We start from the raw sequence: 18,447 nt of genomic DNA, 5'->3' as shown, positions 1-18,447 counted from the left end.
CCTTTTGGATTGGAACTCCATAGCAAACATTAAAAAATACACAGCTCTGTCGCATACGGACAGCTTATTTACCAAACTTCTGCTAATACGATGTAAAAAAAATGCTAATTAAAACTTTGCTCCCTAGCGTGCAAAAAGCGAAAAAAGCGGGCAAGTGCGAGTCGGACTCGCGCACGAAGGGTTCCGTACCATAATGCAAAAAAAAAAAACGAAAAAAAAAACAAAAAAAAACGGTCACCCATCCAAGTACTGACCACTCCCAACGTTGCTTAACTTTGGTCAAAAATCACGTTTGTTGTATGGGAGCCCCATTTAAATCTTTATTTTAAGCGGCAACAGAAATACATCATCTGTGAAAATTTCAACTGTCTAGCTGTCACGGTTCGTGAGATACAGCCTGGTGACAGACGGACGGACGGACGGACGGACGGACGGACGGACGGACAGCGAAGTCTTAGTAATAGGGTCCCGTTTTACCCTTTGGGTACGGAACCCTAAAAAGCAGGTATCAGACTGTTTTCCCATCGCTTTTATAACTCGAGATTAATGATATTGAGTAAAAGAGAGACCGAACAGAAACTGGTTTGTTTGAGGCAAATGCTAAGCGAAAAAAATATATATAACCCAGAGTCTGCGTGTTTCAAACATTTAATTGTAACTGACAGTATCAGTTACAAACAAGTACATATACATATTATCTCTCTCTTATAGAATAACTAGCGACCCGCCCCGGCTTCGAACGGTTTAACAAATTGTACACCTAAACCTTCCTTAAAAATCACTCTATTGATAGGTGAAAACCGCATGAAATTTTTAAGTTTATCGGAAACAAACATACAAGCACAAACAGACATACGCGGCGGAGGACTTTGTTTTATAAGGTGTAGTGATAGTCTCAAAGAAAACTAGATTATTAATATAATACTTACAATAATGTCACATGTGTCATATAAATATTTCCCAAGATTACGTTTGTATAAAAAAAGAAAACTCTCGTTGTTTTCATGTCTGTCTATTCAATAAGATTTCCCTAACACAACAATAGCAAAAGTTACCGAAAGTTATTGTTATGTGGATTTTCAGATACAAATGTAAGGATATTTTTTATTATAGGTACTTGGAAGTATTTTCTTATAATTGGTAGTATTTTCTTTATGACTACAAAAATACTGTTATACCTAGAATCTTCGAGCAACACCGGCTTCCGACACATCGGAAGGGAGGGGCCCAAGCGATATCTCACCGTACAAATCTTTCTGCCATTTTTCGCGGGGGGAAAGGTGCACACAGTCGCACTTCTCACACACTTACATACAAAATCCCATTAAAATCCAATCTGTAATGACGACACAAATACATAGAAAATGACAGACGTCAAAGACAAATCTTGCAAACCTCGATCTCTTTTTGTGTACGGACGAGTCCGGACGAGTGACAAGTGGCACAACACGCACACTAACACATTTTCGTTGAAGTATGTTATTGTATTCTGAGAGATGAGAAGTCGGATTTGTCGCTCGACCGATCCGCAATTTGTACTGAGCGAGCAAAATCGATAAATCCAACAATTACATGAGACTAAAATATAATAATTGTGTTTGAATGTAATTAAACATAGATATGTAAAAATAGTAGATTGTTAACCAAGGGTTGAAAGGCACCCATTTCTGTCGAGGTAGTTTGGCGCTCGAACGCAGTGAGAGCGCCAATAGTCCGAGACGGAAATGGTGCCTTTCACCCGAGTTAAACACTCTACTTTTCATATCGAATGCGAGGAAACCAAACAAGACAATGCAATTTCGCAAAATCAGTAATTGAAGTACCTAATAGACCTACGGCCATGATTTTTTCCTTAGGACTTACTTGCAATCGGAGACTTTACATGTGTGAAGATTAATAACCCCTAGCGAAAATCATTTAGATTGCAATATTTACGAAAAAACATTTTTTAACAAACTGCAGTAATTTTAAAATTATTTGTTCATTATAGTATGAAAATCAGCGGGATTGCCTCTTACTTTTTAATTTTATACTTTTTCGTTCTAAAAGCCGCAACAGACTACCGGACCGCACCGCGACCTTGGTGCGCCGCACCACGTAATAACATAATAAAAGTATTTTAAATAATAAATAATAATATAAGACATTTTTATCTTGTACTTTATTTTATTTTCATGAATATAGTGGTAAATAACTTTAAAAACCCATTTAATAACGTACAAACGTTTAACTGTGGCTGTATACGATTCTGCCTTTGCTCATTTACGCAAGGGTAAGGTTTAAAAAAATATTTTTGGTGTATTCCTTTTGGTTCCCGCCTTATGAAATCGAGTAAATAGAATTCAACGAAAGAAATCAAGAATAATTTGTTTTTAACAATTTACTTACATCATTTTTTATAAAAAAAAGGATCAACGTGGGATTAGTAAAATTAAACAATTACCAATTGTTCCAGGCGAGGAAATAAAGACACTATTTTTCCATTTTGTTTCCACCCAGTTGTTCGTGAGACGGGGACGCAGAGGAGCACACCACTTTTCTGCGCTAGAGCATAAACGTATCACTTTCTGCGCACCTTTTAGAACAACAACGACCCACTTTCAGAGCGTGAGATATGAAAAAAATATTACATGTGAAATGTAACACTTTCTTTTTGTAAATTTGATGTCCCCGACCTCTTTTTATAACAAAAAACCGAGCAAACAGGCATTTTTGTGCAGCAGTGTTCACGCGCGCGGCTGGACTCGGTCTAGTGAAAAATCCAAGCAACTAGTTTTATTACCCGCGCTAGATTAGATTGACGCGCTAATCTTGTACCTCGGCAGAGGGGAAATAGTGCGAATGCCGCCTCCCTTCCGTGTTGCTCGAAGCCTAGAATATTTGATAGAAACAATCAAATCATTGACAGCGCACTTCACTCCGTCAATAACGCCTACATCCTTAGCTACTCTAGCGCTACTTTGGAGAGATTTGGAACTATTATTGACAGCTGACTGCTAGACAAATTTACAACTGTTTTATCATAAGACCTCCTTGTACTCTATACTCCATAATTTTACTGTTCTATGGCATACATATACATATAGCCTAAACGCCCGAAAGCAAAACCATTTATTTACACACGCTCACAAAAAGAGAACGATTGAACTGAACGGACCGAATGGAACCCTGATTGAATGTAAACAATCTGATCTTAATTAACGTTATATCATTCGCTACATTAGACATGGAGCTTTTGTAAACATGGATAAAGCTGGCACGGGAAATCAATAATATATTGTAGGAATCGGCACCAGATTTGAGGTCACACATCGTATTGTCATAATAATATAACGATAAGGTCATGTGGGCAAGAGAAACATATATTTCTATAATTGTATGTTATTTGCATGAATTCTATAGTAATTAAAATTGTATTTTTCTTATTTACTCGTGATGCATGTTAATTATAAGATATAAGGTTTTCAAAAGATGTGTCCCGCCGAGTTTGTTGCCGGTCCCATATTGGGATACCCTCCTCCAATTGAGGGGGGACTTAAATCTTCTCGAGGCAGAGGTGTAGGGTTGGAGCCGGTGTAGCTTTATTTGACGTTCATAAGCGCATTGAAATATGCCTACTTGAATTATAAACTATCTTTATCTTTAGGCCAATTCGACTTCTAGTTATTCGATCTGATTCTGATATGATACTGATCTGTCAGTGTCAAAAGGGACGTTTTTGGTTGAAAAAATGTCATTTTTGACACTGACATCATATCGAAAACAGATCGAAATAACTAAAACTCGAATTGGCATGATGGTTTATTTTGATCGGGGCAAGAAAGACAGTATGAGGATTCCCTATAAGTATTTCTCTTGCTCCAATTTTTCTTTTAACCCATCTAACCTTGTCGGAATTTTGAAAATTAGAGAGAGAAATTTAAATGTGAGGTCAACCCAACCCGCATTGGGCCAGCGTAGGGACCTAGTAGAGGTATATACCTATACTTATAGGCTAAATTATTATTTATTTTTAATAAAGGTAGGCTAAAAAATAACTACATTCCCGTTGCCAGGGAGGTTTTGGGATTATACTGAGCAACTTTTACTATGGGACTAACCCCGAAATTTTGGCTGGTCCATTTTCTAAGGGAGGGTAATGTTTTTTTTGCTATTTCAGGGTTGGTTCCGTACTAAAAGTTGCTCAGTATAATCCCAAAACCTCCCTGGCAACGGGAATGCAGTTATTTTTTAGCCACCCACTAGGTATATTAATTTTACTGCCAAATCTCACATTTCACACATCAGCAGTTTTCCTTTTTCCCTACATTTTCCATCGTCAGTATTCGCAAATGTTCCAGTCGTATTCAAAGCGGGGCTTAAAAATAGCCAATAAAAATCAAAGTTGCGATCAAATATTTGCACTGCCAGCGCGGGGGCACAGTAGAGAGATTCAGCGAGAGCACTCGGTCCTGTTATGGTGTTTTCTAAAAAATGGACGGCAAAGTCGACTTTGCCGTTTAAAAAATAGGTAGCGAAGCGCGTAGTTTATGGTCAGTCAAAAATTAAAAAGTTAAAAACATTGCAGTCTCGATTTTGGGACTGCAATGTTGCATACAAATTCCATTATTTGTCGAGTTCCAAACTTTTTAAAAGTTGAAATGGCCATATCAAATGAAGGCACAGGCCCATTAAACAGCCAAACAGATGATTAGTACCGCGACTATTTAGCTGTCTCAAATAGGTTGGCGTATTTTCGGCAGAAAAATACACTTCTATTTTTTTATTAAAAAAATAAAAAGGCGGCAAAGCTAATTTTTTCAATTGTTTCGACTTTTTTCTGTGAAAATATATACGTAAGAAAGTTGCTTTTGTAAAATATTTCTATGATATTTATATTTCTTGCACCATTTTTGAGAAAAGCACTATATATGACTCAGCTGGAAGGCTACTTGCTGGCTTCGGATTCAATTAAACGGACTCCCAAGGTCGTCCGTTTAAAACGAATCCTCAGCCTGCAAGAAGCTACTTCCGAGCCTCGACAATAAAGTACTATTATTTAGTCTGGCAAACTAATATTTGTCAGTAAAGCCTGACCAGGAATATATGATCATTGTCAAGAGGGCGCTATTATTGTCATTTATATGGCAACAGTTCAGTATAGTCTGAACAATGTGGATTGGCAACTCGTTATTTTGACTTATATACTTGTATTCACTCTAATCATAATCAGAATCCAAATATTCGGTGTTTCTCATTTTTTTTATTGTCGGTTTTTACAGTATAAGACTCATGTATTTTCTTACGCGTCACACATAGGTCAAAATTACCTTACATAGGGTCTGCTACATTGTCAATGAACAAAATTGATCGTCTCCAAAGCCCATAGCAAAGAGAACAGAGTGTATAGAGAGTTATTGTCATAGTAAATTTTGTAGTCACTGTAAATTTATTGCCATCTATGTACACAAGATTAAAACTAAAAATGAAAATGTATGTTATGTATATCTTTGCCCATAGTAAATAAATATTTTTCAAACACATCTTTGTTACTGTACTTAAGTATTTACTCACTTGTATAACATAACACTACAATAACCCAGTCGTAATAACCAGACTATAATGACATTTTGATTCGTTTACCTGTCAGCTCTGATGTTAATTTGGAAATGTTTCGTAGCGAAATAGTTTAATTTCCCGAACGGTTCTTTTCCAGCAGTTAATTATTTACATTGTTTCGCTCTTAATTATGTATAGTTTTGGCCATTTGTTATTTAATATTCAACACTTAAGTATTATTCAAGTAAACCGCCACAATGACACTGACAACAATGACAACCTATCATTAAAATTATTGCCAGTGTAAGAAATTAGTTCCAATGAAATTCCGCAACATGGCGCATGATCATATATTCCTGGTCAGGCTTTAAATAATAGTAAAAAAAGAAAAACACTATCCCTATCCCTCTCTTTAGGGTTATAATACCGAGAGAAGGTGTCGAATCCCTATAAAAAAAATGTCGGAACCACGCTAGCAAGATGATATTATAGTTTTACATACCTAACACCTAACTGCTTCAAGCACTATATGCGTAGTAAGTACATATACATAAACGGTTAGATAGAATATCAGTAACAATCACTGACCTAACAGTATGCATATTGCTTAGTCTAATCGTATGGTACCTCAAAAATAGATTGCAATTTTCCATGCGCAAAAACAACTATTAAGGTTATACAATAAGTACAACATCTCTCTACCCTCTGGATATAGATGAATATGACATGTCGACTAAGGTATTTCTAACCTATGTACAAAGTCTCATTCCAAACGCCACAGTACCTATTATTAACGGAGAAATTACTGATTTTCAATTTAATACTTCGGAGCAGCCTGTATGTAGATACACGGTAATTAAAGAGTATGTCATGCATCATGTCACTAGTGTCACTTTAATCTTATCGTCATTGTGATCGACTGACATAGTATGCTCCTTTTATTGAATTAATTTAACTTTTTTTTATTTTTTTTATGTTAATTAAATAATTTACCATATATTATTAGAGCATTCCAGAGAAGGAACTCTACTCGGGATGTCGGTCAATGTCCAGAGAGTAGAGATACGTTGTATACCTAATCAAAGTTTGTAAAGTGAATTCGCTTACCCCCATTCAATCTGTGCCAGTACAGATAAGGTTTGTTTAATAAATCAATATTTTATTCAATGAAACATTCCGCTTCCCCGACATCAGAAGTGGGATGGAAAGTGTTCGACGGGAAGCCATTAGAGCACATAAAAGATTTTTCTATTGTCTACGTTTAAAATAAGAAATATCTTGGAAAGCTTGAAAATGCTTCTTATTGTTTACATTAATACAATGTGAGTTACAATTGTTTTCATGTTTACGATTTAAAAGAGGGCGTCAAGCCACGAAATTAGAAGGGAAAAAAGGATGTGGAGCGCCGCGCGATACTCGCGACGAAAGATTTTGCCATATCTCGGATTTTTTTCGGATTTATCTCAATTACTTCTGTTTAAAGTTTTACTTGTCAGATCCGTCGTCTATGTAACTAGCTATTTCAAACTAAAGTTATACTGCTATGGTATTCAGGGTAATGATATTATACAATTGAAAATCAGAACATGATTTGTGTTTTTTTTTTTTTTTCAAGCTAACTTTAACCTTTTAAGGTCTTGGTTAGATTCTGCCCTTGCAAATATAGTCTAGCTTTTCCCTTGATTAAAACATTTAAAAAATCAATATTAAAACTACTTTTTGTGTATAACTGAGCAGCATTTAAGTGACATCAGTTTTGATACGGTAGGTATCTTAAAAACTAGTCTTATCTAGATATAAGACTAGTTTTTAAGACACAAGAGCAGAACACGGAGAAAGACAAGAATACGGAGCGTTTTAATATCTTCCTAACAAAACTAAAGTAAGATAATACTAAAGAAATACCAACAAAACATATTCCAAAAACACATCACCTGACAATAAAATAAAAATGCATAACGTCTAATATAACTCAAGACAATAATATCATCATAATAAATCTGTCAACGCCAATCCCACTCACGTCACATGACATACTGTCAATTTGTCAAACCGCTCCGCCAATAAATGGAATAGCTTTATGTTTTATGTAAAACAAATTACTTTATAAACATGGCTCCTAATATTAAATTTATGCTGTCTGTATGAATACTAAACGGTTTTAACGTGATGAAAGTAAATTCTGCTTTCGGCATTTAATAAGCTATTTTTTAATGTAAAACGAAATCATTGGTTTAAGATTGCGAGTGACAGCTTCAATCTGAGGCAGGTGGGCTTTAGAAAATGAATAAATGTTCTTGAAAGAAGGTGAATTAAATTTAAATGAGTCTCGTTTTATGTCTGATATTTATTTCATTTTGTGAAGTATTTAGTTAGACATTAAGTAAATCTTTCCATTTCGTATAGAGTTTACAAATATTTATAATAGTAAATCATTAAATTAAAATAACACTTACAATTATGATTGTTTATTTCACGACACAATATTAAATCTATTAAGCATAGTTTCGATAGATGGCGGTGCTTTATTAAATTATACATTTACCTACAAAGAATCCTCATATACCATATTTAACCGTATGCTTTGCTATCTACTTCCTAACAGACATTATTATACAATTGTTTGCCACCAGAAAATTATAAAAAATATGTCAGAAAAGGCTAAGAAGGGACTACAAAGTTCACCTTTTCGTGATGTTAATACTAACATTTAAACTGTTTTTCTATAAAATACTACTGAAACAACGTAATTAATATCTAAATTTGTATAATCAAGCCAGCAATCAAGCCTTATAGCGACGTTATACCGGCTATTTACCCATTAGTTGGCCAACTGGGTATTACAGAGGTTATTGCATTTACCAACATAACAATTACGGTAAGTGAAATAGGGTAGTTATAGTGGAAGTTAGACGCGACGTTGCCGCTTGGTGCAGGATATATTGGTATATAATACCGTAGTATGAGCAATTTGAGAATAAACATAATATCAATAGGTAAAACTAACCTCTTGTCTGTGAGGATTCTGCATTTTTTATTAAGTATTGCATTTATTTTTTTCAAGATCTATTTTTTCTGCTTTACACATCCACCATGTTCGCGGAAGCACGCGTAGACAGTTTCAATTCAATGCTGTGCTGCGGAAAAAGAAGGCATCGCTTCTGAACAAAATACGTGACAGTGACAGCCCAAACAGCCTCCTGAATACAATAGCTGTAAGAAATGAGTGCTCAATAATGCAACACTTAATTATAAATACGTTGTCATTAGTGAGTTACGAATACTAACATAGTTTTTAGGTTTCAGTTTGTATATAATAATAACAAAGTGGATCTTGTTGTCTAAACAAATAAACATTTATTGTTATTATTATTTACACAGTTCGTAAGCGCGTGTAGATTTATGACTCGACCGCTAACATAATTTTGCAACGCTTAGGTCATGATTGGATCATAAAATGTCTAGTATCCTACAGAAAGAGAAAAGTGACATGAAATATCTGTACATCTCTCGGAGTAATTAACAATGGAACCGCCATTAACAGGCGTTCCCCTCTGTCGAAAATAGGCGGCCAATGGTCAACAACTTGTCAACCATATGTATGGACTGACGTTTATCTGACATGACGTACCTATACATTTGATGTGCCCCTCCCCCGCAAAAAACGGCAGACTATTTTGTACCGACGATTTGAGACATGGCGTCTCCGTTGGTTATATCCTCTAAGGTACATCTAGGCGTTTATAATTATTAAAATGTGGTTCATAAATTATCAGAAAGTCTAGATAATTCACAGGTAATTGACATAACTATGGGAGTTACGAAACGGAACAGAGTGACACTTAAAATCAACTTGTAAGATTGTACCTACATATTGAGTATTTTTGTATTTAATTTTAGATGTAATAATATATAATTTGGGTTGTTATTTGTAAGTTTTATGTTATTAGTTTTAATTTTAATGCGTTGTCAATATGTGTTATTTAAATAAATAAATAATACATACACTACAAACACGGGCATCTCTAACTACTAGTGCTGGATAAGAAATATTTAGTAACAAACAAATAGAAGAAGCGTTATAGTAATTTCCACTTTTATTTTTAGAAAGCTCATTTAGGCAGTCTTGTTACAAATTCTTACTATTTTCAATCTTCATACAACATAAGAAACAGTTAATAATGTACCCAATCCTCGTGGTTCTATATGAGTTTATGTCTTGTTTTTATATAAGATGAGTAATGCTTTAGAAATATAACTTTATTTTTAGAATAAATGGCGAGAATGCTAAGTTATGGGTTACAGGATATTTCACCCATGAACATTTCATAGTAGGTTTTTTTTATTTATGTGTACAAAGAAGAATACAGATAACTTAAAACCTGATATATAAGTAAAATATGAATATATGTATATGAAACCTACAAAAGGTTATGAGTGGTGAAAACTTATAAAGGTGTTACTCTGCATGTTTCTTTACTCTCCCATTACGCTAACCAAATTACGTTCCAATTAAGCACATTAGTTATTCACAAGTTGAAATCACTCAAACAGTGGTATGTTAATTCGTTATTTGATTATTCTCTAAATTTTGGATGTACTTTCCTAGGAGCAATATTCGGATTTTAAAGTTTTGATATTGTTATGATACGACCTTGGCATGGCTGGCAGGTTTTACCTACATTCATTCTCCAAATCACAATTAGAAATCAAAATAAACTTCCGTTTTAAAAATTGACAAAAATATTTTTTTTAAAGTTACGTACTAACCCTTATTCATAAACGCGCTACAAACCTCTAGTAGCTAATAATCGTTTGTCTTGATCTGTCATTTTGACTTATGTATTTGTAAGAAAGGGATAAAACATAATTTAACTAAATCAGGCCTGCAAAGTTTTATGAATAAGTGGGTAATGCGATTGCCGATTCATACAGGCTTATTATATTATTTACAAGAAAATTTGAAGACGCTGGATGCGGGTCGCTTCCAACCGGCACGTATCATATGGAGGTCCAAGGGGGAGGCCTATGTTCAGCAGTGGACGTCTTATGGCTGAGATGATGATGATGATGATGAAGAAAATTTATTTAATAACTCGCTAAATTTATTTAAGAACTGGCATTATGTAAAGTTGGTTTCATTTCGTGATACGGTTTGCATGTGATTTTATGCTCACGTCACGATTTAAAGGATGACTCACGCTAGACCGGGCCGGAGACGGGCCGGAGCTTCAGCGCTTCCTATATGGAAAGCACCACGTGATCATCGATCAGCCGTCATAGAAAATGGCATGTCGGGCGCCTCGACCCTGGCTCGGCCCGGTCTAGCGCGAGTCATCCTAGTCTTAACTTTCTTTGAATTACGAATAACCAAAACACTTTTTTTTTATTTGCTCGGAAATGTTGATCTTATTGTAGCAAAAATAGTAACGGAAGTTTTTTTACTATGGACATACGCAAATGTTTTTATGGCAATAAGGTTTGCTTAAATGCCTAATCTGAATGTCCGAAGGCATACGTACCTACCTACTTACGTATTTTAAATATTGCGATTTTCAAGTTGCTAAATATGTAGAGTCTGTTCGGAAAGAAGAGTCGTGGATGTTTGGGCCCCATACGTTCTTCGACTCTTTTCTTTCCGCATAAACTCTAGTCATATAATATTATTGGGTAGGTACTCACCAGTGAGGCACACAGTATGGTCAGCACTATGCAACAATTCGCCATGTCGCCGTCAGGGGTATCCTCGCTCTTGCATTACTGCGTTACACCTTCTGAAACAATTGATCTATGGTTAGAATGTAAAGTGTAGTCATCCTTACGTGTCTTATCATGTAAACAAAAGCTTCGAGCAACACCGGGAAGAGAGACGGCATTCGTACTATTTCCCCTCTGGTTGGTACAACTGTACCTATGGCGATGCGTGCTGTGACTCATCCGTACACAAAAAGAGATTTGATCAAGGTTTGCAAGATTTGTCTTTGACGTGTGTAATTTTCTATGAATTACAGATTGGATTCTGTATGTAGTGAGTGAGAAGTGCGACTGTGTTCCGACATGTCGGAAGCCTGTGTTGCTCGAAGAAACAAACGTGACGTCAAAGTGTCATTCCAACAATACGATTTATAGACAATCTAGACATCATAATGTCAGATGTTTTTGATGATCCGTTCGTTACTGCGATTATTGATGAAAATCTTATTACCAATGATATTTTTCAGTGGTTATTTGGTAGATTTCAATATTTTGTGTGTTTCTTTAAGTAAAAGTATACAACAACATCCTAAGTGATGATTACTGTGTAATTCCAGAGAAAAGTGTCATAATGTCTTGGAGAAGTGTTTGTTTACATGATAGGACAAGTAAGAATGAAAACACTTACGTATCTGATGAAACAGTTAAAAATTATAAATCTGTTGAAAAAAAGATAAGGGATTTTATAATAATCTCTTGTCGAAAATAGACATATAAAGAATTGACAAAATGTGGATTGACTAAATACCGTATAACAATGGTTTACACCAGTCGATCACCACCTTAGTTATAAGTATCTTGTAACATAGAACAACTATAGGCATAGATGTAAGTAAAATGAGGTAGATATGGTACCAGGCGCACGATCGTGAGCCATTAAATATAGGTTCCGGAACCTATATTTAGTTAGTCGTATGGGTGACGCGAACCTGTGAAGTCGTCAAAATCGTTGAATCAAATTTTAATTTTGTCAACTATGAACGTCACACGGTGATGATTATATGGTTATCGACTTGATATAACAAACGTCACTATTTGACACGCTTTGTTGCTCGTTCGTTTTTCCCGGTGTACAGTCACCAGCAATAATATGTTACACAACGAAGGCTGCAAAAATATCGTACACGATTTTATTTGCAGAGCCATAAGAGCGTGTCACACATTTTTGCGTCTTTCTAAGAGTAACATATTATTGCAGGTGACTGTACCTAGCAAAGTATTTGCATTTTTCCCCGGACCAGGGAAAGAGCCATACTGGGTCTTCATGTGGGATTCTCATCTTCTAGCCTTTCTTAGGGACAGACCCATTTGCTGAGGCGTCACATTTGCGAACATTTTCCGAGCCGCCCACCAAAGGACTCCCCAACAAGTTATCACCGAAGATAATCTGCTAGTTCAGTACCTATCCATTTACATTCGTGTCACTTTCACAACCCATTTTATTTTTTACTGTGAACGTTCAACAATCGATCGGCACGCCAACGCCACTCGATATTTACGGAACGCGACATGCGAACCTTATGTTTATTCCCTGACCGAGTTCTGTATTCGATTTAACTTCGCTCGCTAAATCTGAATCGACATATCGATGGAACGAAGTTTGCGTGCCGAGGTTATGTAAACCCTTTTGATGTAAGATACAAGGGATTGTTTAGTATAATCGGAAGAGAAAAAGAAATGTGGGAAGAAAGTCTACGGGTCTTTTGCCAAAAAACTTCTTTACGGGCATAGGAGCCAATCTTACCCCAATGCTTACTTTCATTTTTGAAATTGTAAATTTCGATTCCAATACAATGTGAGAAGTTTCCGATCTTTTTTCCAATTTTGAAAACTCCTCCTTGCGTCGTGTTCCTCATTGCTGAGGGTCGTGAGAGTTTTGAAAACTATCCGATGGCATATCAATAAGTGCCTAATTTTAAAAGATGTGGTCGCATATTAATCCCTCGTGTCTACTACTATTTTGTTACTTAGTTTACCCGTTTACTACATATTCTGTTATATTTACTATCAGCTCAACTCTAAGCCGCACACAGGCAAAACGTTTCACCGACCAAACTTTTTATAATTTACATAAACTTCCAAATCCCCATACAGTTTCCCCAAACATCCTTCCCTTCTCGACAAAAAGGGCACAAGTCACATCAATTTTACATGTTAATACGTCGTTTTTGTTTTAGGTAAGAGCATTAGCAGTGGAATCCTTTCGCAAAGAATACACGGGGAAGTTCAGCCAAGTTCGGCGAAGTTTGGGATACGACAGGTTGGGATATTTATCGGATTTTGCAGTGGCAGGTCATCTAGACTCGATTAGATTTGCGTCTAGATGTTCTGGGAGTTAGATACAATATATAGGTAGGTAGGCTGACTTATCAGGAATATGAAAGGGGAGTTTTGATTGTTCATTTAGCATTTGCTAAGCTGGTCATGTAAAGTTTAATTTGATTTTGACATGCTTTATGAAACCAACTGAAAGACAGGCTGGTATTAGATTAAAGGTATCGTTCGTAAGACTACACCAAAATTACTGTAGCAATATTGAAGCGCTACGTTACTGACGAGTGCATTACTGCCAAAAATGTCGACATCAATGTTACTGCCCAGATTTCTGAGATTTGCCGCAGCAATGCAGTGCTATATGCTTGTAATCGCCACTCAGCCACCTTTTAAGGTGACAGTCCATTTCCAACGACAGCAGCACTACCATTCATTTTACTATGGAAATTGACAATAACACCGACGCGTTCGTACTAGTAGTGCAGCTGCGGTCAGAAATGGAATGTCACCCTTAGGCATTCCACAAAAAACCGTTTCTCACCGTACTGGTTTTATGACTAATTCTTTCGCCGTCCAGGCTAGTCGTCTTTGGAATTCACTCCCTCTAAATATTAGACAAGCTCCAAGTAAGTTTTCTTTTAAGCGGTTGTTGCGTAAGCATTTGCTAAAACAAGAGTTCGAATAATATCCATCATTATTATATTTATAGTATGTATTGTATAAATATGTAGTAGTTTATATATATTTTATTTATTTATGTAGTTTATATGTATAGTTTGCACCAATTGTAGATGTCTGTTTGGCCCTATGGTTGACTGGTAGAGAATGCCATTTGGCATTAAGTCCGCCATTTGTACATTTTTGTATATACTTTGTGCAATAAAGTTTAAATAAATAAATACATAAAAAAGTCTACTTTGCCGGGTACATGACGCGTATGGCAGCTACTTTAGTAACCCGCAGAAATTGAATTAAGTATTTAGTCATTAAAAATGATCAAGTCAAATATCAGTTTCTAAGCTATATCAGAAGTGTTATAAACAATAGCGACACGCACTCAACACTTTTTTGGAATTTCCCCTTTTTTTACGAACAATACCGCGCAGTGTTCCCCCCAATGTTCCAATGTCCCCTTTTGTTTTATAATGAGTACATAAACAAGGCGCGAGCAGCATATGCGCAGCTGAAGCCTGTATGGACGTCCGCCGTGATAACGCGACGTACGAAAATCAGAATGTCCAACGTCAAGTTGGTCCTGCTGTACGGTTGCGAGACATGGCTTGTGAGGAAAGATGTCACCAATCGTCTGCAGGTGTTCGTAAACAAATGCCTGCGACGCATTCTAGGGATCTACTGGCCACGAACCATCTCAAACGTCAGACTATGGCAGATGACGGAACAGAAGCCCATAGGAAGGGAAATCCTCGAAAGGAAATGGCGCTGGATCGGACACGTACTCCGTAGGCCGGACAGCCATCTGGCCAAGCAGGGTCTCCGCTGGCATGCGGCCGGCAGTAGGCGGTCGGGGAGGCCTTGTACTACAGGGAGGCGATCAGTTGAGAAAGAGGCTGGCTCAACTGGACTCGGCTGGAAAGAGCCTGGAAGAAGCCGCTCAAGATCGTGACAAATGGAGGATTCTTCTGCGAGCCCTATGTCCCTAATGAGGGATAACAGGAATGCATCATCATCATCACATAAAACAAAAAGTCATTACTTCATTAGGTAAATTCTATCATTAGGTAAACCAAGCTTTTCATTATCACCCTCAACAACACTTGAAACAATATGGCGGGAAATATTAACAAACTTTTAATAACTGATATCAATCTAATGGCATATCCCTGTTACGTCACTTAATGATAAAAGCTGGCATGATAGGGTATAAAAGTGAGAGATGTAGGCAGAAGGTTCACTTGATAAAAACGCCATGATTTTAATCAACATGAAAAGGCCTAGTGTAAATAATTTGGCGTACCATCATCTTCATCATCTTCCTCGCGTTATCCCGGCATTTTACAACGGCTCATGGGAGCCTAGGATCCACTTGGCAACTAAACTCGAGTATTGGCGTAGGCACTAGTTTTCTGGTTAGATCTGGATGATCGGTCAGTGGCAAAAGTGACTTTTAAATTCTTAACCTGTAATTACAATCAGAATACGCCTTCTATTCTACTAACTAAAACAACGTAATTTTGCAACCAGCAACCAACACCACAAAAAAAATATGTTTGTCTGTAAAGTCGGTTTACGGACGATAATTTTGCGTGATAACGTCATAACAAAACGTGGCCGTAACGTTACCATGGAGATCCGCCCACAACGTTACCATGGAGATATGTGTCCACAACGTGACATTTTTTCGTGCATGCTACCGGTGTTCATCGATTTATAAGACGTTATAACGTCAAAAATAAATGGAGATTTGGTGTGGATTGGTTCCCGTTATATACATCAGAATTCCCGCTACATCCAAAGTTGCTTTACGCTTACGCTTTAGCCCTCTGTGTAAGTTCTGCGCTACGGTTGGGGAAACATCTGCTACGAACGTAGCGCTACGCAATAAGCTTGACAATGGACAAAAAGCTAGTGTTTTTCGAAATAGGCGGGAAAATCAATCTAATGGAAATTAATGACTATGGGTTGCTCATAAAATTATTTCGTTATAGCATATTCGAGCAGCACTTTCGATTTAGTAAGATAGTACTAGCCGTAAGTAGTTCCTCACTAAATGTTAGATTTTAATTGTAACTTAGTTCTGATATTTAAATTGTAATAGGTTCCCCGCGGGACCCCTGGTATGTATGTAACGATTAGCTGAAATAAATGATCTTTATTCTTATTCATTATTCTTATTCGAAATGAAAGCGTTTTAAATTTTCGCGGACTAGCTGTTTTGCTCTGTGTTGTTTACCTCGCATAATCAAGGAATCTAAATCGACCGTCAATTTGTTTAATGCGATGATAGTGTTTATCGAAATGACTAGTGTTTCTAGTGCTATCTACTTCACGATTAGTGAGCTTTATTAATCGATTTGCCCATTATGAGTGGATATTTTATATAGACGGAGAGAACCTACGGAAATAGGTTTGCAATTTAAAGAGCAACGAAATCCCTCTAGTTAGTGTGCCATACTATCATTATCAATTAATTCGGGCGCCTGGCAGCTGTTCAGCGGTGGGTGAGAGAGGTGTCAAATTAATTGAAGGTGTAGAATTTATAGAGCTCTGAATTTGGTGTGATATAATAGCTAATTATGTATTAAATTTGAATATAACAGGCCAAATTAGATAATAAAGTTTAAGGTGTCGTGTACCTATACAGGCTGGAACATTTCTAGAGACTGAGCTGAAAGGATAGTGTTATCTAAGTGATGTACAATCGAGTTATTATAATCGTAAAGCTGGATTAAAAAGTAAAACAAAATCATTAAAATTAAATATTTTTTTACCAGTGACAACCCTACATTATTTAAGTACATTTTAACCCTTAAACAGGCCTGACGAATTTTTTACTTTTGATTACTGACTCGGGTAGGTAATAGCTTAAAATGAAAAGTAATTTCTTGATTTTTTTTATTACCCCTAATTCAATAAAAAAAACCCGGTGGTTTTTATATGCCCACTGCTCGTGACCAATGGTGCTACGTGGTCCTTATATGGCCACTGCCTTGTTAGCCATACAGAGTAGTTTTAAGGGCAAGTCATGTGCACATCACATTTACACTTGCGTCACAAAATGCACTAACTGCCAGCACTTTCTTGGCTCGCATGGATGTAGTGGCTCGTAAGATTGACCGTTGAATAAATATTTAATTTAAAAACCAAAGGAAAATATATTATGTTTGTACTATGAGGGTTCATTCATAGTAATGAATCTTACCCTTAAATGTCATCTAAACTCCCTGCAGGGCAGAGGCCACTTATAAACCACTCGAACGTGCCCCAGACGGGCAGAGGGTTCATACGAACCATAAACTTTTAGATCGAATATTTTATCAGAAAACAATAACTAAGGTAAGTTATGACTTACTACACATACATTATCTAATAATCTACCATAAAAATACAAAAGAAAATACTTACAGTACTTTTTTTCGGTGTAGCGAACTTATACAGCGGGAGAAACGTACAAAAACTGCCATTTGTTGTCGATTTGAACTTTACAACTAAATTTTCAAAGAAATTTGTTTTGACACCTGTCATTTTTTTACGTTCCGATATAACCCACTTAATAGACTTTACGGCAATGACATATTGCGGTCGTTGTATTTACTCAGCTCGCCAAAAAAAAATCTTTTGCTATGTGGTACTTATAGATACACAACCCGTTTAAGGGTTAAATTCACACATGTTATTTAATAGGATATACTTCCTAGGATTGAAACATACAGATTTTTGCACTAATGTTTAACAAACTGTATCTCAAAAACGGTTAGAATTATTAACGTGATTATATAATAGTGAAAAATAAAGTACGTAGCCTAAACGATTCCCCGTTTGCGTAAAAGTCCTTCGTTCCGTTCCACCCGATATATTGTCTGATTGTATTATGTTTTGTTATGAATTACAGTATTAACGCTGAAGCCATGCTATTGTTTTATTCTACAAATAGTTGTTTGGAAAATGTTTAAGCTTATTTGAATGATACATAGTTTTAGATAGGAAGAAAACATTATCTAATTCTGGAATATAATTTAAACGAGCAATTCTTGTACTTATATATATTTATTTATATATAGGTAATATATTTCAGGGATCTCGGAAATGGCTCTAACGATTCCGATTAAAGTTGTTATATAAAAATAGGGGTTTTCGGGGCCGAAAAATCGGTCTAGCTAGGCCGTATCTCTGGGAATACGCGAATTTTCGAGTTTTTATATG

General features: G+C 36.3%; 1 protein-coding gene across 1 annotated transcript in view; it reads right to left on the bottom strand.

Moving 5' to 3' along the window:
* Positions 1-18,447, bottom strand: part of LOC134801853 (protein madd-4) — a 490,229-nt gene that overhangs the window by 166,905 nt on the left and 304,877 nt on the right. Inside the window, exon 3 of the mRNA XM_063774493.1 lies at positions 11,221-11,309. Within this exon, the coding sequence (XP_063630563.1) occupies positions 11,221-11,265 (45 nt within the window). The 5' untranslated portion in view covers positions 11,266-11,309. The remainder of the gene's footprint in view (positions 1-11,220; positions 11,310-18,447) is intronic.

Source organism: Cydia splendana, chromosome 2 (genome assembly GCF_910591565.1).
Source record: "Cydia splendana chromosome 2, ilCydSple1.2, whole genome shotgun sequence".
NCBI classification, from domain to species: domain Eukaryota; kingdom Metazoa; phylum Arthropoda; class Insecta; order Lepidoptera; family Tortricidae; genus Cydia; species Cydia splendana.
The sequence above is the reverse complement of the archived record's forward strand: the minus strand, read 5'-3'. Positions and strand labels throughout refer to the sequence as shown.